At 39.6% G+C, this 21,370-nt stretch overlaps 1 protein-coding gene across 1 annotated transcript in view; it reads left to right on the forward strand.

Annotated features, from left to right (window-relative positions):
- Window positions 1-21,370, forward strand: part of SUT2 (sucrose transporter 2) — a 36,395-nt gene that overhangs the window by 12,773 nt on the left and 2,252 nt on the right. Inside the window, exons 3-13 of the mRNA XM_089165998.1 lie at window positions 10,927-11,025; window positions 11,112-11,176; window positions 11,272-11,356; window positions 11,471-11,504; window positions 11,607-11,706; window positions 15,940-16,015; window positions 19,905-20,246; window positions 20,422-20,565; window positions 20,709-20,909; window positions 20,996-21,059; window positions 21,160-21,203. Coding sequence (XP_089022124.1) covers window positions 10,927-11,025; window positions 11,112-11,176; window positions 11,272-11,356; window positions 11,471-11,504; window positions 11,607-11,706; window positions 15,940-16,015; window positions 19,905-20,246; window positions 20,422-20,565; window positions 20,709-20,909; window positions 20,996-21,059; window positions 21,160-21,203 — 1,254 coding nt within the window. The remainder of the gene's footprint in view (window positions 1-10,926; window positions 11,026-11,111; window positions 11,177-11,271; window positions 11,357-11,470; window positions 11,505-11,606; window positions 11,707-15,939; window positions 16,016-19,904; window positions 20,247-20,421; window positions 20,566-20,708; window positions 20,910-20,995; window positions 21,060-21,159; window positions 21,204-21,370) is intronic.

Here is a 21,370-nt window from a genome sequence, read left to right on the forward strand (position 1 = left end):
TGGTTGTTATTTATTGAATTGTAAAGGGGATCCTATTCTATAAGGGATTCCCTAGTTGAGTCAAGTTAGGTTTTCTTATTAGAGTCCAAGTCTTTTCCCTCCACTTGTAAGGCTATTTAACTAGAAAGCCCATTTTATGAAACATCTAATACATAGTTGTCAAAGCGTCCGCCTAGGCGGCAAAGCAGTTTTTCAACCGCTTAATTGACTCCCAATCTGCAAAGGAACTCCAAGGCCCAAAGTGACATAGAACCTATTTTTTGCTCCGGGGCAGCCTCCCCGAACTCCTGCCTGCTCACCGGGGAGCGGGACCCCATGCCCGTCAGCAGTAGAATGTGAAGCATAAGCCATACTCAACATCAATAATCAATGAATCAGTAAATGCCTAGGCGAATGCTTTGACAACCATGGTTTGATGAGATGAACTTATGTTTGTGTTCTTTTTTTGAATAATTTTTCACAATTATGATTCTTGAATGCTTGTTTTTTTTGGGATGAATGTAACTATTGAATATTTGTTTAGCTTATTATAGAAAGTAGTTGTATTGAAAAGTAGTTTAAAAATAGTTATACTGAAAATTTTTAACCCAACCGCTTTGGTCACCTTATTGCCGCCTAGGCGCCGCTTGGTCATCTAATTGCCTAGGCGGAGCCCTAATCGCTTTGGTCGCCTTGCCGCTTTGAAACTATGATCTGATAGATCCAAAGAGGTACGAATGCTTTATTTATCACCAAGTAGAGATGAATACTATATGGTAGCGGCGGGAAATTCTTTGGCGTTAAATCAAGGTATTTCGGAAGAACAGCTTGTTCCAGCTTTTATAGCACACCCTACTTTTTTGTAAGAAACATTGAATTTGATGATTAAAATTATGAGTTTGGAGGCAAATAAGGTTGTGGTCTTCTTGGAAGGGCCACAATGGATTTGAGTGTTCTTCTCTTCAAGTTCAGCCATTCTTCTTCAATTTCAGTAATCTATCTTCAAATCCAGCAGCAGTTCAACCCCAACAGCTGCCTACTTTCAACTCCAAGTAAGTATACAGCAACCCATGCCCAGTCCAGCCCCTCTTCCCCCTTCTCTCTTCCATCCACAGGCCACCCGTTCCCTTCCAGTGATAACAGCTCACCCTTCTCCTTGAAACTCCATTAAACCTACCACTTACCCCTAATAGGATGACACCCCACCCTAGTCCGAATTGTAGAACCCCAAATCCCAATAGATTCTTTCCCATTAGGTTGCAGAGTTTTCTAAAATTCATCTTCTTCTTCCTTGAAACCCTAAAACCCTAAACCCAAATTGACTTAGAATTCCTATATCTCCCTAACCCCAACTCCAATCAGCTTTCCCTTTTAAGATTAGCCTTCCCTTCCCTAATACTCGATCCGAACCCTAGCCCAATCCAAGAATCCGAAACCACTCAGGACTCTTCAAAACCTGTCCTAACCCAACTAGAATTGACCTCAACATATCCTACTTGACCTGAAATTGCAAAACGCTAACAACAGCCCCTTTCTAAACCCAACCAAACCACCCTGAAACAGCATCCCTTAAGGCCCTGACCTGGAATTTTAATTCTGGAATTACATTACAGCAGCCACTGAAATCCTAAGACCCTTCTATTCAGCCTCAAAACCTAAAAACCTAATCCTATACTTAATTCCTAGGTCTGAAACCCAATTACAGCATGGTATAACCCCTATAACTGACATTCAATCCTCAGCCTGGCCGAAATCTCCAAGAGCTGACTCTACCTTTCCCAACCTCAAAAGCTTTTCAATTACAAGCTTCTACAACCTAGAAGACTGCTGGTTCATAGAAAGAGGATATTGGAGTGACCCAATTTTAGGGTTTAATTTCAAACTCTCAACCCTAGAACTTGGGTTACATCACTATACCTTTCCTTAAGTCTCCTACTAAGGTAAACAACTTCCACTGTAGATTTTCCTGACAAAAAACCAAAATTTTTCTTTGTAATAGTGATGTCTTGCCTCAGATGGGTTTTAAGTACTTTGTTCCATAATTTCATAGTATGACTCATCTTTTTTATGCCTCATAATTCTTACAGCTTCGAATATCTCTTTTATTTTTGTAAATTGGGACTACGATGCTTCTCCCGTCATCTAGCATTTTCCTTTTGCTCATAATCTTGTTAAACAACTTGGTCTGCTACACTAGCCCATAGGTTCCTAAACTCTTACCCGGAATCCACATATTATTAGAACCTTGTGCCTTGCCTACTTACATCCTCCTTAGATATTCTTTTCTATGTGAAGACAGATTGACTCCTTTGGTTGAATCCTAGTGGGGCCCAAGGTACCTCCAAACTAGCTGGCCAAACCCTTATGGAGGGTATTTTGGGGCATTTTCAGCCCTATTTAGTTGCTGGAATTAATTCCAAAGATTCAGTTTTAATAGTAGAGTTTAATTTTGTTAAGAAGTCTTAATTGAGTTAGTAGTTGAGTAAGAGTCCTTAGTCCATCACATCGCAATTAGAGTTTTAATTGAATAGAATTTAGCGCATGCTAATAAGAGTTTTAAGCAAGGAACTCATTTTCGCCGAATTTTGGCTAAATATCGCCAGAATTCGGTGATGTCGCCCCCCGGCGAACCGAAACCAGGGGCCGAAACGATATCGGTCGGATATCGCCGATTTCTCGGCAATATCTCACCGAACTAACGATATCCGGCGATATCTCGCCGGAAAATCAACATTGTTCGCCTCTTTCAGTCTTTCTCTTCTTTCTCTCCGTCAATCCAAGGGAGCTTTAGGTCTTCATCAGGTGCTGCCTTTGGCGTTGGTGGTGGTAGTATGTCTTTTACTGGCGCCCAAAGGCACCACTGGCAGCAGCAGCAGCAGTAGCGATAGCCGTGGGAGAAGCAGTTCAAGGAGAAGAATGGAGGCGATGAAACCAAGGGTGCCTACCTGGGCCTCGCCAAGCTTTATCATCCAGATGCAGTGACTTCCGGCGAGAGTTCGCCCGGCCGTCCATAACCATGGTGAAGATGAAGATGAGATTCAATCTGATCCCATAAAAACCAATGTGCACGCAACCGTCATTCTCAGTCATTAATGAGTATGAAAGTATTAAACATTTGGTAAATCATATCCTCTGTTTCCTTTTTGGCATTTGAGCCTCATGTCACATGGCTCTTAAATTAACCATGAAATTGTTTAAAAAAAAGCACAAAAAACAAAAAACCTTAACGTAAATATGAATCTGATTTGACTAATTGACTTTTCACATATTATTTTATACACAAAACCTAAACTCATACATATGTTTTGAATTTTTAATAACAATTTGGGCCGAAATTTCGGCGATATTTCGCCCTTTCGCCTGGTTCGCTGGGTAGCGAACCGGGCGAAATGAATGAACTATCGTTCCTTGGTTTTAAGTTACTTAAAAGTTTTATTTCAGCATGTGTCAATTAGGATCCGTTAGATCATTTAATTTTTATTTCAATGGTTGTCATTAATGTGGTAGGATCCTAATCTATAAGGGAATCCCACTTAGTAGTAAGTTCTTTTAGTAAGCTATAAATTAAGGCCTACTCTTTCTTTGCAAGTTAAGCCTTATTATTGAATGAAAAGTTATTGAGGACTGGGGTTCTTGTTGAGGGGCCTCAGTGGGTTTTTAGTAAGTTCTTCAGTATTCAGCACCTTCCTTCAAGCTTATTCAAAGTTCTAGCATCTCTCAACAGCCTTCAGTAATTCAAACAGCCATTGACAACCGCTGCAACTTCAACAAGTACAGTATCCCCACCCCCTACCCTCACCTCTCTACCTTGTTGCAAGCCCTAGAAGACCTTTTCCTCTCCATTGCAGCCTTCTCCTGCCCTTCCCCTGTCCAGCTTCAGTACCCCTACCCCATTTCCCTCTTGCGGCAGCTTGGCAACAAGCATCCCCACCCCCCCCCCCCCCCCCCCCCCAAAAAAAAAAAAAAAAAAAGAAAAAGAAAAAGAAAAAATGATAATCCTAGTCCCTCTCCCACCTCCTACAAAACCCTTTGGATCTCTCCCTCACCCCTTTAGGCCCTGCGGCACCTCTCCCCCTTCTCCTTCTTCCTTCGAACAACTCCCTCTCTTTGCCTCTTTTCTTTTGCAACAAAACTAGAAAAGAAAGAAAAAAAGAAGAAAAAAAAAAAAAAAAAAGAAGGAAAAAAAAAAAAAAAAAAGAGGAGAAAAAAGAAAGAAAGAGGAAAGAAAAGAAGGAAAGATCCAATACCATATTGTTCAAATCCCTAATTTTTCCTTTTCCAAATCATCCCATCCTATTTAGATTCCCATCTTTGATTCCATTAATTTGTTGCATTCCATAAGGATTGATAAAGCCCTAATTTGTTTTCCTTCCCAAAATTATCCCATCCCTATAAGTTGTGGAACCCATATTCCCTATTATTAAATAGACCATCCCATTTAGGATCTAGAGTTTCCCCATTATATCCTTGAAGTATTTGCTAGAAGATCCTAAGCGAATCCTAAGTTCTAGGAAAATTCTTTTACAAACCCTAACCCTAGAATTGGAGTCACATCACTTTACTTTAGACATTGTAATTCTCCATAAATGTGTCCGAAAGTTGGTGCTATAGCGAATGGTGTAATCATCTGAGTCATAGATACTTGAAGTATATTCATTTTCTAGGCTAGATAAATAAACTTTTCATCTCTTCTTGATGCCTCACTCCTCATCACATATCTATACTTCTATTCACTTTTAATGCACCTAACGTGTTCTAGGTCCCTACTCTTCTTGTGCCTTATTTTAGCTAACTTATAAATAGTTTCTTCCTAGGTTTTTTGTGCATAACTTATTATGTTATATAAAGAGTTTTTTTTATTGGTGGCTGTTAGGACCCTAGGATGAGGCCAGGTGGAGGAGGAGAGAGAGAGAAAATTAGGGTTAGTTGAGGGTTATAAATAGAGGGACAAGTGAGTGGGGAGGGTATCGAATATTTTATGAGAGCTTTCATCTCTCTCTCTCCTCCACCTGGCCTCATCCTAGGGTCCTAACACTACCGGCCCCTCGAAAGTCACCTTGTCCTCAAGGTGATGGAAATTTTGAAGAAGTTTAGCTCTCACATGCTTGCTAGACACCAGAGATGCATATTCACATGCTTGCCACATTTTTTTTTCCCGATTTCCCATCGCTATCCGGAGCAGCAAGAATATCACCACGATCAGCCAAAAGACTTCGCCGATTGATCCCCTGACGAGCATTCTCTAGCAACAGTATGGCACTTAACAAATCTGATATCCTATTCCTGAGCAAATCATTTGAGGAAATGCTCTGCTTTTGTAACTTATAAATTTTCTTCTTTAAATGATTTTCAATCGACAGTCCCATATAGAGTTTGTTTTGAAGATGGTGTATTGAATTTCGTAACGTCTACAACACCTCTTCCAAAAATAGGTTGCACCCCTGCAAACTCGCCGGAAGCGAGCGTTGCGTCTCCGCCTTGGGGTGTCGCAAGTCCGGATCTCCATCGTTGCTGCCCCAGTCTCGCAGCTGTCTCTTTCCATCTCAGTTTCAAGAGGTTGAAGACGATGGTGTGTCCCCTTCTTGGCTCGGTCAGACCGCTGGTTCATTGGTTCAAATTGAGTCTTGGGTTGAGCCTTAATTGGGCCCAAATTAATAATCAAAAGAAGTGGGCTTTGGGTCATAAAAGTGGAATGGGCCCAAGATAATTCGTTTGAATGGGTTAAGAAATATGGGTTAATGAAATGAGATGGGCTTGGGGTTAATGAAATAGGTTGGGCCAAAGGAGGTTTCTTTGGGAACCAAGCGGCCCAATCTTTAAATTTGGTTCGTTTGGGCCCTATGTGGGAGGATAAGTGTACTTGAGTTGGGCCCAATTTAGAAGTACCTGGACTCTTAATGAGTGAACCGAACCCGTAAACCGGTTTGAGTTGGTTCAAACCAACCCTAAAAATCCTCAACCAGCGTCGTCTTCTCCCTTTCCTACGAACAAAATTTCTTGCCGCCTGCAACTTGCTGCCGACTGAACCTGGCCTTCTTCTACGCTTCTTCACTTCACCGCATCTCGAAGTTACCGCAGAATATTGCTCCTCCACTCTAGTCCGGTAGGTATCCTCACTCAGTCCTATCTTCGTCTTTCCAACCTTCTCTGCAGCCCGATTTAGCGATCATTCACATTGATACTATACTCTAATCCAACCTGGTTGGTGTCTATCTCCAGATTTGATCTCGGTTGTTTTTCGTCGCTAAACTCACACCTCAGGGCTTCTTTGAATCCCGTCCAAGTAAATGTTGTCCAATTCTTGCGATAAATCCAGTCGAGTGCCTCTCCTTCCAGATGTTGGATCGCCACTCCCAACCACTGCTCTTCCTCGATCTGGTTCTCCCAGCAAAAGAGAAGAACCTCTAGAATCCATCTCTGAACTCCTCCTTCACCAGAAAATGAAGGCAGTGCCATCACCTCCTTGGATCGTGAATGCTCTGATACCAGTTGATGAGATCCTTATAATATCTTGGAAAATTAATACAAAGTTGCAAGAATTAACAAGATAGATTCTGGTTTCTATGGTGCTAGTCACCCCCACACCTCACAGCGGTGTCCCTCAGCCTACGGCTGCCTAAGAAAGCTCTCATAAAATATTCGATACCCTCCCCACTCACTTGTCCCACTATTTGTAACCCTCAACTAACCCTAATTTTCTCTCTCTCCTCCACCTGGCCTCATCATAGGGTCCTAACAGTGGCTTACTTAAGTAGGGGCCAAACTCAAGGCACCTCCCTGAAGTGCAAATATTACTAATGGCTCACTCTTTTATTACTAGTTACTCATACTTAACAAAGTGAGTCACTAATCTGTTAAGTCCAACCTAAGAAGAAGGAAAAAGCCTCGCGGATGGTTCTCCAAGTCAGTGAGAGTAAAGAGTGAGGCTTTCTCGGGGGGGGGGGGATTTGGTCTTATGGCGAGAGGAGGTAGAGGTTGAGGATGACCACATCTGCTGGCATGTGATGTTTGGACATAGAATCGAGTCCTTGTGAATGGGCTAAGCCATGTGCACTTATTTTACGATGGTAGGGACAATTGCTTCCATTACGACCCAGAAAGGCACCAAATTCTCCTTTAGGTTTTTCAACTGACATTCAAATTTTCAACTTGAGCTGACCAATTACCCTTACGGACGGTGTTATGACCAAGCTACCCTCCCATACCCAACCCTTAGGTGGGTCTCCCTTCACCCATCTCCTTCCTACTCCTTACCTGCCGAAAACCACTTGCCACTGCCTGCCCCTTGCCAGAAATCACCCACCATTGTCCCCATGGTAGAAGATCTCGCTCTCGAGAGAGATCTCGCCACCTTGAAAAAGAGAGATCTCGATCATCTTGGTGAGATCTCGGTCGAGATATACAATTTTTTGGCGTCAACTCGGTGGCCCATCTCGGTGGGTTTTAGGGTCCCAATTGAGTTGAAACTTGGTATTTAGCTTATTTAAGGCCTTTTGAACACATTGGTGGCCTTGGATTTGTTAAAAACAACCCTATATATGATTTCTAAGTCTACCCATAGTGTGAAACCGAAATGTAGTAGGATTAGGGAATGCAATGTTATATAACATGTAATATAGAACCTTTAAGGCATATAAATGAAAAGCAAGTATATCAAATGCATCAACTAACTTAAATGTTATCAAAATTCCATCCATATGAGTATACAATCTCAATTTTCAAGAATAAAATAATTATACAACCATTAGAAGTTCTATATAAGTCATTAAATCATAAATTCATAAGAAAAGTAGAGAATACTTGATCTTCCTTGTTGTAGATGTGCTAAGTGTAGTTGCAAGTGAAAATTTAGCCAAAATCCACAAAAAATGTAAAAATTGAGAGTTTTAGCGAGATATGGCGAGATATGACGAGATCTCGAACAAGATATCCCAACTCTCTGCTCTCGCCCTCCATCTCATCTCGCCAAGGTGAAAAAACGAGATATCTCGCAAGATCTCGGATCTCCCACCATGATTGTCCCTTGACGGAAATCTCTCTCTCGGGCATCCATGCTAAACCCTATCGGAAAAACCCCCAAACTGTCGATCTCTGGCTCCAATTGCCACATTGTCCTGACCAAGCAGTAGTTTTCCAAATTTGCAATCTTGGGCTAGGGTGGGTATGAAAATGATTTCAACTCGATAAGGAGATTCAAAACCCGCTTTTGCAATTTGCAGAACCATAACCATGGTCCATGGATTTCGACTTGGAAACCCACTTGTTACCGCTTGATGAAGAGATTGAGTTAGGATTTTTGATATTCCTCCAAATAGTGCATCACACTGATATCATCATCATGAATTGATAGAATTTGAGTTTTCCTTTCTATTGTAAATTTGTAGTTTCCAAATTTTCATTTTTTTGGGCTGTTTCTTTTACATTATACATATGTGCAAAGTGAGGGTGAATTGTATGGTAAGTTTTCTATGATGGAAGGGTTTGAAAATGAAATTCCAACCAGAGCTTGTTTCTTTGGCCACAATGGGTTGTCAGTGACTAAGAGTTGAAGTTAATGAAGAGTTTGAGATGGGATAGGAACTCAATTTCTGAATGCAATATGTTTGAGATACTGAAACTGGTGATGTCTTTACTGACATCACGTGAATTGGAGGCTTTATTTTGGCAACTGGTGATTCAAAAGTTGGAGAGATTTTCGGCAGGGGGCTGGTAGTGGCTGGTGGTTTCCAGCAGGCAAGATGTAAGAAGGAGATGGGTGAAGGGGAAATCCCTTCACCCACCTAAGGGTTGGGTGGGGAGGGTAGTTTGGTCATAACACCCTACATAAGGGTAATTTGGTCATCTCAAGTTGAAAATTTGAATGACTAAACAATCTAGTGACTCACTCTGTTAAGTGTGAGCCACCAGTAATATTTGCACTTAAGGAAGGTGCCTTGAGTTTCACCCCTACTTAAGTGAGCTTCCTGGTAAAAAACTCTTATATAAATCTTCATACTGCTCCCTTGCTTTTTCCACAATTTTCTTTGCTTTTTTTTTACCCATATTATACTTTTGTAGGTCCTTTACATCCATAGTCCTTTGCTATGTCTTAAAGTTAGCTTTAAAGTTAGCTTTCTATAAAAATGATGCTTTCCTTTTGATTCACTTATGACATTTTTAGCCACCTTTGTATTACATGTAACCATCTTATTCCACACCGTATTAATGTCCCCATCAAATTCTCATTTTCCTTCTTTGACTACTTTGTTAGCGAATGGTTTTAATCTCTTTTCAAATTCCACCACCTTTTCCTAAGTTAGTTAACTTCACAGCTTTTATGAGTTTGTGGAGTGAGGCACACATCCAAGAGCACTAGTCTATATTATTCGGTTAAGCTTTCCCCTAGTAGCACCTTGTAATTCTTGCAAAACAATCTATCCGACCTTCTAGTTGGGGAGAAATCTATTTGGCTTATGTGACATCCACCTTTGAAGGTAATTAAATGCTACTCTTTCTAAAGTAAGTATTTATGATAGATGGATTAAAAGCAACATCAAAATCGAAAATTGAAATCCCTTCCTCATTCCTCTTTCCAAAACCATATCCTCTATGTACCCTTTCATAGCTTCTTTGATCTTTCTAATATATCCATTTAGGGGACCCCCTATGATAATTTTTTCTTTGATGAATTCCTTGCTCCACTCTATCCATATGTTTCCAAAATTGTAGCTTTAGACTTTCATCTAGTCCTATTTGAGGTGCACACTATTATATGTACGATCTCTTTCTCTATTGCAAGCTTGATAGCTATAATCCTCTTGCCTACTACACTATTATGCTTACTCTAGTTTTATTAGTTTTATCCTCAGCGTACCAAAGTTAAAGGCATGCAACTCCTTAGCATTTCTACCTTTCCATCTAGTCTCTTGAATGCAAGCTATTTTGGTCCTTTTCCTCATAACATTTATTAATTTTAAACTCCTACCTATTAAAGATCCTATGTTACAAGATGCTAGTCTGACCCTACATTTCTAGACTAGCTTCTTTACCTGCACTTGTCCATGGCAAGGGAATCCTTGTCTATTTATCGGCGCATTTGGGAGCCGACATAGCGCATTGCTTACGGGGAATGCCCTAGCTAACCCTTGCTAACCTATCACTACACTCAGGCCATAGTGTAGCGCATCACTTACTTTGTTCGGGGACACCCTAGCATAGCGTTTTATCATGTAAGGTTGTAGAATCCATGTAAAAGGGTTTTGGCTGGGTCTTCTTTTCGGTGCTGGCACACCAACCTCGTCCTTTTCCTGGGCTTGGGACTGGCAGTTCTAGTCAACGTCGACTACTGCCTAAAATTTGGAAGAAACCTGCATTGCCTCAAAATCAAGCCAGTTCTACCTTTGTCCATATCGGTTTCTCCTTTAAAGCCCCATGGTCATTGGAATCCTAGAAGACTTTAAACAGGACGCCACGGCCTTGTTCAAATTTATCCTTTCTTGGTTCTGTTTGATGATTTTCCTGGCAGTTTGTCCTTTTCTGATCACCTTATTCAAGGCTAGATGACATTTTATTGGTTATAGATTTTGAGATACCAGCATTTTTATTTGTTGCAGTCGAAGGTTGAACAAGTCTGACTCCATGTTGTTGAATATATTTGACAGTACTGGTTCTCTCTTTCAACATTGCATCCTTAAAAGCGTGACTTGGAAATTGTATATGGTGAATTCACATTCTGTGTCGGATTTGTAGGGAACTAGGGATAGGCAGGGCCTCTTATTGTACTTTAGTCCTATTTTGTATTTCTGCAACTATGTCTTCGTTTTATAATGTCACATTCTTTGTTGATTATGGATCAGATGGTGTAGTCTTTTACCCTGTTCATTTTATAATATCTTATAGCCTAACCATATTTAATTCTGCAGTTTTATTTGGTCACTGTTAATGGCATATTCATTTGATTATGTTCAGGTTCAACCTTGTGTTGGTGTTTGGAGTGATAAGTGCCAGTCAAAATATGGAAGAAGAAGACCATTTATTTTTCTTGGGTCTCTTCTGATATCTGTTGCTGTGAGTTTTGTCTGTCTTGTTGCAGATTCATCTCTTTGTTGGTATATGTTTACTTTATTTGACTGTCAGGACTGCTCTGTAATTAGGTGATTATAATTGGATTTTCTGCGGATATAGGATACTTACTAGGAGACACGAAGGAGCATTGCAGGTGAATGTTGTGCTTTTCTTTTACCCCCCAGCCCCCAATTTTAGGTTTAAGCACATCCGGGATTTTATGTTTCACTGAATTTCTTACAATTACAGTACATATAAAGGTACTCGAACAAGGGCTGCTATTGTCTTTGTAATTGGTTTTTGGATGCTGGATCTTGCTAACAATACTGTGCAGGTAAGCTTATTGATAGGAACTGCTGTGTTTTCTTATACATTTTTATGATAGTTTGTCTCCGGACAGAGTGGAGACTGATGGTAATGTGAAAATGGACTTCATTACTGTTTGCAGGGTCCAGCTCGTGCTCTTCTGGCTGATCTCTCAGGTTAGATTTCTCTGCATCAATTTCCTTGTATTATTTTTGGTATTTTGAAATTTGATATGGTCTTAAGCCTATTTATAACATGCTATGCTGTGTTTACTCTAGGCCCTGAGCAACGAAATTCATCAAATGCTATATTTTGCACATGGATGGCTGTTGGAAATATCCTAGGCTTCTCTGCAGGTGCTAGTGGGCATTGGAGCAGGTAAAGGTTTATTTTGTATAACCAGTAACTTTTCTGGACTTTTTGAGTCATTAAACTTAAATCAACTTAATGTGTACGTGTAGCATCGTATAATTTAGAACGCTGAGCATATCCTGTAAAAAGCAAAGCAACATACTGGCTCCATATATGTGCGATGTGTGTTTGGGAGGTGGCTGTGAAATTTTCTGTTGTAGAATTCCATTGGATCCAGTTGGGATCTAATTTAAAGAGCAGAACAGGTAGTTTCCTTTTTCAATCAAAAGAAATCTTGAAGACAACTCTGTTGGCATGAAAGAAGGTTGATAGAGGATATAAGAGGTGAAATGTTGAGAGAACAAGAAGAAATACTTGGAAAAAACTTTAAAAGGTGAAGATTCAGAAGAGAATTGTGTCAAAGAAGGCAAAGGAATTGTTATAGAGGGATAGAGTTGCTCTTCTGGGCATGCAGACTTGGTTTTCTTGGCTAAACTAAGGGAAACATATATTTTCTTTGCTGAAATTCCAGAGGCCTCCCCGGGCCGAAACCCTGGTTTGGGCCACAAGGCCCAACAAAGATGGCGCACATGGGGTTGGCGGAACCGCTACAGGGGCGATTTGGTCATTTTTCCAGCCCTAATTAGCTGATTATTTTATTTTCAGAATCTCTGTTTTATTTTTCTGAGTCCAATTCTATTTCTAAGTTCTTGTTTGAGTTCCAATGCCATAGGGATTTATTGAAATAAAGACTCCTTATGGATAATTAGGTCTTCCATTTCAAGTTAAGTTCTTTTATTTATGTGGCTGTTATTTGTCCAAGTCTAAAGGGTATCCTAGTCCATAAAGGAAACCCTAGTTCAATCTATTTCTATTTCCTAATTAAGAGTCAAATTCTTTATTCTTGATGTATGGCTATATAGGCCCACCAACCCCTTCATTATTTTGAAGTTGAACTGATGAATAAAATTTCGGTTTGGAGGCAAACAAGGTCATGGTCTTCTTGGGAGGGCCACGGCGGATTTAGGAAGATTTTTGCAGTCAATTCAGCAAGAGTTTTTGAAGTCCAATGGCAGCACAGCAATCACTGCACCTTCATTCCATTTAACAAGTACAGCTGCCAAGAACCCCTCTACAGCCCCTTCCTTCCATCGCAGCACCACCCCAGCCCCTCCACTCCATTTCTGTCCACCCAACCCTTACCCTTACCACCGCAGCTTTGCAGCCCCTTCCCAGCGCCCCTCCCTCTTTCTTGCGGCAGCCTCTTTCTCCCCCTTTTTTTGTTTTCTTTTATTTTCTGAAACTTGCTGCAGAACTGAAATAGCAAGGAAAGAAAAGGAAAGAAAAGAAAGAAAGAAAAGAAAAGAAAAAGAGAAGAAGAAAGTCAAGATTCTTGAGAGGATCATGGGATTCTTACAAGAATCCAGCAAGAACACCCCTCCCCTTGCCGTGAGGTTCCCCTACCCCTTCCCTCCAAACCGGAAGTCTCAAACCCCTCCCTCCCTCCCTTATTCAACATACTTCCCATTCTATTTGAACACTTAATTCCCTTTTACTTTTGCTTCCTTGATTTTCTTAACATCTTAAACCCCCATGTGTACCAATTTTGTTAACCCCAGGATATTCCCTCCCTTTTCCTATCAATCCTATAATCTTCTTTGTTTTTTGTTTCATCCAGGAATCATTCCCACAATCTTCCCTAAACCTTCGCCTACCAATCCCATTAATCCTAGGATAATTTTTGGTCATCCAAAATTGTTCCATGGAAATTTAGTGACACCCTAGCAACACGTATACCTTTAATTAGTATTCCTTGTGACCTTAGATCAACCCATAAATTTTGGAGATTATTTGCTGGAAGATTCCGGGCTAACCTAAACTTTAGGGAGTTATTTAAAAGAATCCAAACCCTTAAGTTGAGTTTCATCACTCCTGCCACTACATGGTCCAGGGAGGGTCATTAGACTCATTACTCAAGTGTATGCAGCTAGATGATTTATAAGAAGGAAAACCCTAAATAAATTTCAGCCATCGAAACCTAATGAATCTTTAGGCTGAGTGGAGAAAGGGAGAAACAAATAAAATTCAGTTAAATTAGGATCGTATAAAATTAAATGAGGATGGATTCCAATCTTCAGGTTGATTTTCTGAATGAATCGCGCAGTCAGAAACAGTAGAAAGAGCAAGAAGTATTTAGCACTTAGCAGGGCAGGATAACAGTTTGGCTGCCTGTAAACAGCCTTAGGTGTAGGGATTCCTTCCTGCACCAGCACCATTAAGTGTATGTTGGTCCCATACACCTTTAGCTAAACCATGTCTTTAGGTTTAGGTTATTTTGAATTTTAATTAGCCTATAAGTTGTTTTGTTTAGTTCTTATTTGAAGTTGTAATTCCAATAGTAAAGGTAAACTTACCGTTTTCATGTAACCATGAATAGGAACTATAGTTTCTATTTTATCCTAGTTCTATTCTAAGTCTTACATCAGCCAATGTGGCTGTATATTGATGTAATTGCCACCGAGTCCACTGAAAGTTTTGTCTTGAGCAATGTTGCTGTTAGAGTATTAGTGGAAAGGGCAGCAAGGGAAAGAAAGGATCTCGGGACTAGTGCTAAAAGCTAATCCTGAAGTTCCCTGGAGTTAGATGGAGAATAGGACTTTGAGTGGTTTATTGGGGGGGGGGGGGGTTAAGGAGTTCAAGGTATGCATGTTTTGGTCAGAATCAGGGTTATGATGGGGAAAGGTTATGGGTGAATGTTCAAAAGGAGTGCGCTGGCTTGGGGACAGAGATAAAAGGAATGGGGGTGTTGAAAAGGGTTAGAAGGCGGTTTAGGTTAGACTATGGGTTCGCTCTCCCCCTTATTTTTTGGCTATTTATTATTATTCTTTTTTGGGGTGGGGGTTGGGAGGAGGAGTTTTTAGGGGCTGATTCAGGATGGACCAGGTAGGTATGATGTTGGAAAGAAGGTTAAGGAGGTAGGGACTCCGCACAGGGTTAGGGAGAAGAGGGGAAGAAAATGAGAAGATGACAAAGAAGGAAAGGGTTCTGCAGTTTGGTTGCACACTTGCACCTGGGGAAAATGTGAAGTCTGATGATGTGATAGGGAAGTAGCAGAAAGGGGTGAGTTGCAGGGTGCAGTGGGACTGGGAAAGTGAAAAGGGGTTAAGCCTGTGGGAGATTGGTTGAGGCCACTTGCTCGAGCCATTGGAACAGGTGCAGCAGCGCAGATGCTGGCAGACAAGGCTTGCTGGCAGGGTGTCTCGAAGCAGATGAAGGTACAGGGAGAACACCAGGGCCAAGGAGCTGCACAGGAAGAGCTTCTGGCTTAACATTGATCAAGGTGTTGTAAATTAGCAGACCTCGGTACTCGCAGGGACGACAGTGACTGCCAGCCACAGGAGTTGAGGTGTTCTGCAAATTGGCGTAGACAGGAACTTGCAGAGGCAATTGAAGTGATGTAGTCAGAGGTTGATGCTGACTGATCAAACATGTCTCGCTGGCTAATAAAAAATGGTCTTTAATTTGGATGTTGCTTGTTTATGCTGCCTGCATTGCCTTCAAGCTGTATTGGCAGTTACGTAAACCTTTATGAAGAAAACAAAGTATTTTCTTGCACCTTCTTACACTTGGTGATGCTCAAATTATTCCACAACTTAGAACCCATTTGATAACCCACTCAGTAGCTGTTTTTAGTATTTCTTGCTTTGAAAAACATAAGTCTTGGTTGAAAACTGTTTGATAAACATGTTTCTTTTCTGCTTATTTTGGAAACAAAACTTGAAATTTATGCCTTCTTATGTGTGAAGAAGCAACTTTGAGGAAGCTCTATTTCTTGAAACAAAAATTGAAGACACGTGGACTTCAAGTGAAATGTAACAGGGTTATGATGGTCATTTTCCATCTGAGCATTAATCATGAAACTTTCAAAATGTTTAAAGCATTGAGCTCTAATTACGTTTCCAGAAGCAAGTTTTTTCAAATGCTTTTAGAAATCTCTTGGAACAAAAACATGAAAAACTGTTTTTGGTGTGTTTTGAAGCAATGACTTAGGGTGGGTTACTCGACATGATATTTAAAGTTCCTGAGATATGCACTCAACCGTTTCTTGTCAAAAGTGTATGTGTGTTGGGAAAGTTAAAATTGCTTTGGAAAATATACTTGCATATCATCTTTATCTGTTGGTGTGTGGGTGTGGTTGTTGGGTGGGTGTGTGAATATAGTTGTGTAGCATCTCTCATTGATAATGACTATTTTACACAGGTGGTTTCCCTTTCTGCTCAGTAATGCATGCTGTGAGGCCTGTGGAAATCTGAAGGCAGCTTTTCTAGTTGCTGTGGTTAGTTTTATGTTATTATCGTCAATAATATATCATAAATTCCTGTTTGGTGCAGTGGTGGTGGTGGTTATTATTATTATTTTGCCATTGATGTCTGTAGTTGTAAACCATTAACCATGTCTCTTTGCTGCTATTGCTTTTGAGAATATAATTGGATGTTACATGTTAGATGACTTTTAAATTGGCAACTATTTGTGATTTCAAAAATATGATGCATATTTTTCTTAGTGCCATTTGTTAGAGATTTTTAAACATGAACACATATTTTTTTACCTTTTGAAATCATCAGATCAGATATAATGCATTCGCCGTCTTAATTTTGTAGTTGATATGTTATGAGAGAAAAGTGGTTGAAATTGCAACCTAATGTGCTTCATGAAGTCTTTTACTTCCTAATGTTGAATGTTATGTTTAGCTTATCATCATATGGGTTCTCTTTGTAAATCAAAAGCTTGAAAACTCTCCACAGGTTTCTGTAAAACGGAACTGGTTGATGTAGCATGAGGTTGGAATATAGTTTTATTTGACATTACTAAATGAAAGACACACTTCATTCCCTGTATAGAAGACAGCAATGATTCACTTTGTAGTCTCATCATTCATTAAATGAGCCAGTCATTTCAAACTTCTGAGTGTTCTAATGATGGGTGGTATTTTCTTCTTTGCTCTTTGTTGTTGCTTTATTGTTGTGTTGAGTTATGTAGCCTCAACGGCTCGGGTTTTTTTTTCCTTCCAATAGTCAACTCTTTAGTTAGAGTCAGCTGGGAGAGGAGAGGAGAGGCTTTTTCTTTTCTTTAAAATCTCCCTTTTTTTTTTTTTTTTTTTTTGGGGGGGGGGGTGGTTTGGGGGACAGCCTCTATTAGTAATGCTTTTAGCCCTCTTTATTTCCAAGATTTCCCCACCCTATTTTCGCAACCCCTTGGCATATTTTGGATATTTTGACGTCACTAAAACGAGATGGTGTGTTGAACAAAATAAGAGAAACTTTGGTCAAGAATTTGCAAAATCTCAAAATTTTGGGACCATTTCAAAATGTTGCATATAAAAAAGTTTAAAGAATAGGAAAACTTACAAAAGCAAAGAGTTGTTGAGATTTCGATTGAGACCTATCTGCTTCTCTGTTTTGATAAAAACCTATTTGCTTCTCTGTTTTTCCCCATTGTTTGGCGACGGTAGCAGTTCATAAGTAGCACCCGCAGAGCACAGTGCATCGTATTTCAATCCGTATGGTTAGTTTATTGCGATGGAAGAGCATATCTCTACGATTTGTTTTGGCTATGGCTCCCACTCACAATCATAGGCACATGGCAGTTTAGGATCGTCATTTGTTGGTGAGGTGCTTTCCCACCCTTTACACTAGCAACCATTGCCATAATGCTTTCTTCAGTGCAATGTGATCCATTTTAGTACTAGTGCTAGTACATCACAAATTGCCGACCACATCCTAGGATGGGTTAACTTTAGTATGTTGATGATGCCATATACATGTTAGTGGAGTCAGATTATCTTCGGTTCTTTCTAGGTGAGCATAGCAGTTTCTATTAGTCTAGAGGATCTCTTTGTTCTTTTCTTTTTTCCCCTCTTTCTTTATCATATGATTCTATCAAAGTTGTCATGTAGATTTTAGTTCTTGCACAGTTTCACTTCAGTTGTATTTTAGATTTGACACTTTGATGTATGTGCTTATCTTTTGATTATGAATGCATACTTTATTGTAGGTTTGGTGTTTTACTTCAATATCAATTGAAATTGTTTACCATTCATGTTAATTAATACTTTAAGAATGTGTAACCTTAGGAAAACACATTCAATTCAATCACATACAAATGAGTGCAGATCCAAAACACCATTTTAGGTTTTTTTTTTTAATTATTATTATTATTATTATTATTTAACTAAATTATAAATGAATGTATTTATAGGCCTTGAAGCAGGCTGCCTAAAAGAATCAGACCCTTGTGAAAATATATTCAAATTCAATCACATACAACTGAGTGCAGATCCAAAACACCATTTTAGGTTTTTATTTTTATTTTTTAAACTAAATTATAAATATTTATGTTCATAGGCCTTGAAGCAGGCTGCCTCAAGAATCTGACCCAAAAATTTGTTAAAACCCACCAAAACATTTCTGATATTTGGCAAGGCTTTGTACTAGGTCTAGTTGAGATTTCACCAATGTCTGAGTATCTCTATCGTCCTAGTGGTGTCCAAATGCCAAGAGAGACAAGATCCTAAACTTCTGTTGGGGGGCCTTTAAGCAAGCCAACAAGTTTTTTTTTTTTTTTTTTTGGGGGGGGGGGGGGGGGAGAGGAACCCCGGATGGCATGATATCAAAGTATTGAATCTTGATATTTGATTGCCCTTTATTCTGGTTCTATATTTACCACATATATAATCACCGGGATTCGGTTCCGGTTCCTGAGTGTTATTTCCCTAAGTCTGTCCTGACAGATTAGGTGACCACATCAAAGCTCTTGGTTTGATTGCTATCGTTGAACTTCAAAATTCCTATTGGTTTTCCAATGATATTTTATTTGGAACAGAAAACATTGGAAAGCTTGTGGCCCTCTTGTTGGTCATGGTGCTGATTTAACATACAAGGGAAAAAATTAATTGAGGGAATTTCATTAGTCAGCGGAAACAAAATTAGTTGTCAACATGTTTTCTTTCCACTTGGTGCCTTGTGGGTTGTACTCTTTTTGGGACCATTTTTATATTAATTTCTCAATCTGTTATGATATAATTTTTACGCTCAATTCAGAGATATGGAAATGTTTCCAGATTTATAACCAAGTTGATTTCAATCTAATTCGTGCTAAAATTTTAATAGAAAAACAAGTGCCAAGGCATGGAAAAGAATGTAACTTTAATTAAAAACACAAATCCTCATCTCTCTTGTTTTGGATGGAGGATAAACAGAGATGACCTAAATGCTCCATCCATTAGGCACATCCCTGATGATACCTCTCTTCCTTCTTCCCCATCCCACTCTACCCCTTCTCATCCAATGAGGGAGAAACTCAGTGAATGCCAACCCAATAATCAAAAGTTCACTACTACTTGTGATTCCATCGAGTTCTAGGCTTCTATATGGTGGTGATTGGGAAATTGATATTTGCAAAATTCTGTGGATGCACCATCAACTACCTATATGGTATGTTTCTATTGAACCCAAGCAGCGGGCCAAACTTAAACATTGCTTTTTGGGGGTGCTGAGATTCTTGGGGTTTCTTACAGAAAACCCATAAAAACCCATGTACAGAGGGCTGAGCAGCAAAACCACGATATGAACTCATCAGGTTGGATTTTTGCAAAGAAGACATCTGAGGTGCTTCAAATTCTTCACTTGTATGGCTGCAACATAGTTGGCATATTGTAACAGGTGGCAATCTATGCCATCTTGAGGAGAGTTTGAGGGATCCCACTAAGATACTTGCTGCATGTATTGGTGCATAAGCTTAAGCAATGGAAAACCTGAGACATAAGATGACAGAGAGGAGGATTGAAGGTTGAATTATCAATCCTCCCTATAAAGAAAGAAGCCATAGACAGAGTCTAGTATCAAAATTAAACTTCCAAATGGATTTCTTATGTTTGAAATATGTTGCCGCAAACAAACAATTTCTGCTTGAGCTTTTCTATACTTACTTTCATTTGGTATCTGAGATGGTTTCACTTGTTTTTTGTACTGTTTATTATTTGATTTTATTATATTCATTCCATCTTCTTGACTCATTATCCCTGTGTATTCTTGCTCATATATGTTCATCTCTTACAACGAAAGATAGTTCTTCCAGCTCCCTTGGAATGAGTAATTCTACTGCATAACAATTTAGGCCAGCATGTTTCATTACATCTGGGAGCCTCTCAACTGATATATATGCAGGTCTTTCTTGCACTTTGCACAGCAGTGACTCTTTATTTTGCTAAAGAAGTTCCACTAGTTACCTGTGAGGCCCATCGCTTATCAGATTCTGCTCCCTTATTGAATGATACGTTGCATTCCGGCATCGAACTTGCTAGGTTAAACTCTGATAAGTCACTGGATGACCATGCATCTGAGATTGATAATATAGATGGCAAACCAAAGCATCTTGACGCTAAAGTGAAAGAGGAAAGTGAAAGCTATAATGATGGACCTGGAGCAGTGATGGTCAATCTCTTGACAAGCTTAAGGCATTTGCCACCTGGAATGCATTCAGTTCTTATTGTCATGACTCTTAGCTGGGTATGTGCTTCAATTTTTATCCATTATTCCAAAGATATTGATTGTTCTCTCTCTTCTAAAGTTGCATGTCAATCATTTTTGGCATTAGGAGTTGTAAGAGTATTGCTTTGTGATATAATTTTTAGCTGAATTTCAATTGGTTTCTATTGTTCTTAAAAATCATCTCTCCTTGCAGTTGTCTTGGTTTCCATTTTTTCTCTTTGATACTGATTGGATGGGGAGGGAGGTCTACCTTGGTGATCCAAAAGGCAATGCAACTCAAATGGGTACATACCAGAGTGGTGTCAGAGAAGGTGCATTTGGTTTGCTGTTGAATTCAGTAAGTACTCAATTTAATCAATTATCTACCTTTTTCAAACCACATGTGGAATCTCAAGTGCTGGAGTAACTGCATACTAGAAATCTTTAGGTTTATCCTATCTAAATTGGATGTGAACGCTGAGACTTTGGTTTCCTATTTAGGTGGTTCTGGGGCTCAGCTCTTTCCTTATTGAACCAATGTGTAAGTGGATGGGTGCAAGACTAGTGTGGGCAATGAGCAATTTTATTGTGTTTGTCTGCATGACAGCCACAGCCATTATTAGTTTATTTTCTCCCGATGAAAAGCAAGCAGCAAAGATTGCTGCATTGGTTGTATTTTGTCTTCTTGGGTTTCCTCTTGCTGTAAGTATGAAGCATTTGTAAAGCAATTTCCTTTTCCATGAAGTGTATTTATTGTAGTGATCCAATAAACACATGCTTTGTTGCAGATTACATACAGTGTCCCCTTTTCTGTGACAGCAGAATTGACTGCTGATACTGGTGGTGGACAAGGTGTGTATCTATTTCTGTAGGATTTTTTTTTGTTACATTTATCATTATTTTCATTGAAATGTTTTATTTGATGTTTCTGAACATCATGTGTGGATTGCAGGTCTGGCTATTGGAGTTCTAAACCTTGCAATTGTTATACCTCAGGCATGTTTCACTCCCCCCCCCCCCCCCCTCTCTTCTTTTGTTGTTGGATTATGCTTCAGTTTCCAGTAACGCGATAAAAGGGAAAACAGTATGGGCAATTTCCATGGACATGAGTATATTTTTTGTCTGGCTGCCCCAGGAGTGCAAAAATTAGAAAAACCCTGAAG

The sequence above is a fragment of the Hakea prostrata genome, chromosome 8 (assembly GCF_041222555.1).
Source record: "Hakea prostrata isolate BN-2017 chromosome 8, UWA_Hpros_2, whole genome shotgun sequence".
Classification (NCBI taxonomy): domain Eukaryota; kingdom Viridiplantae; phylum Streptophyta; class Magnoliopsida; order Proteales; family Proteaceae; genus Hakea; species Hakea prostrata.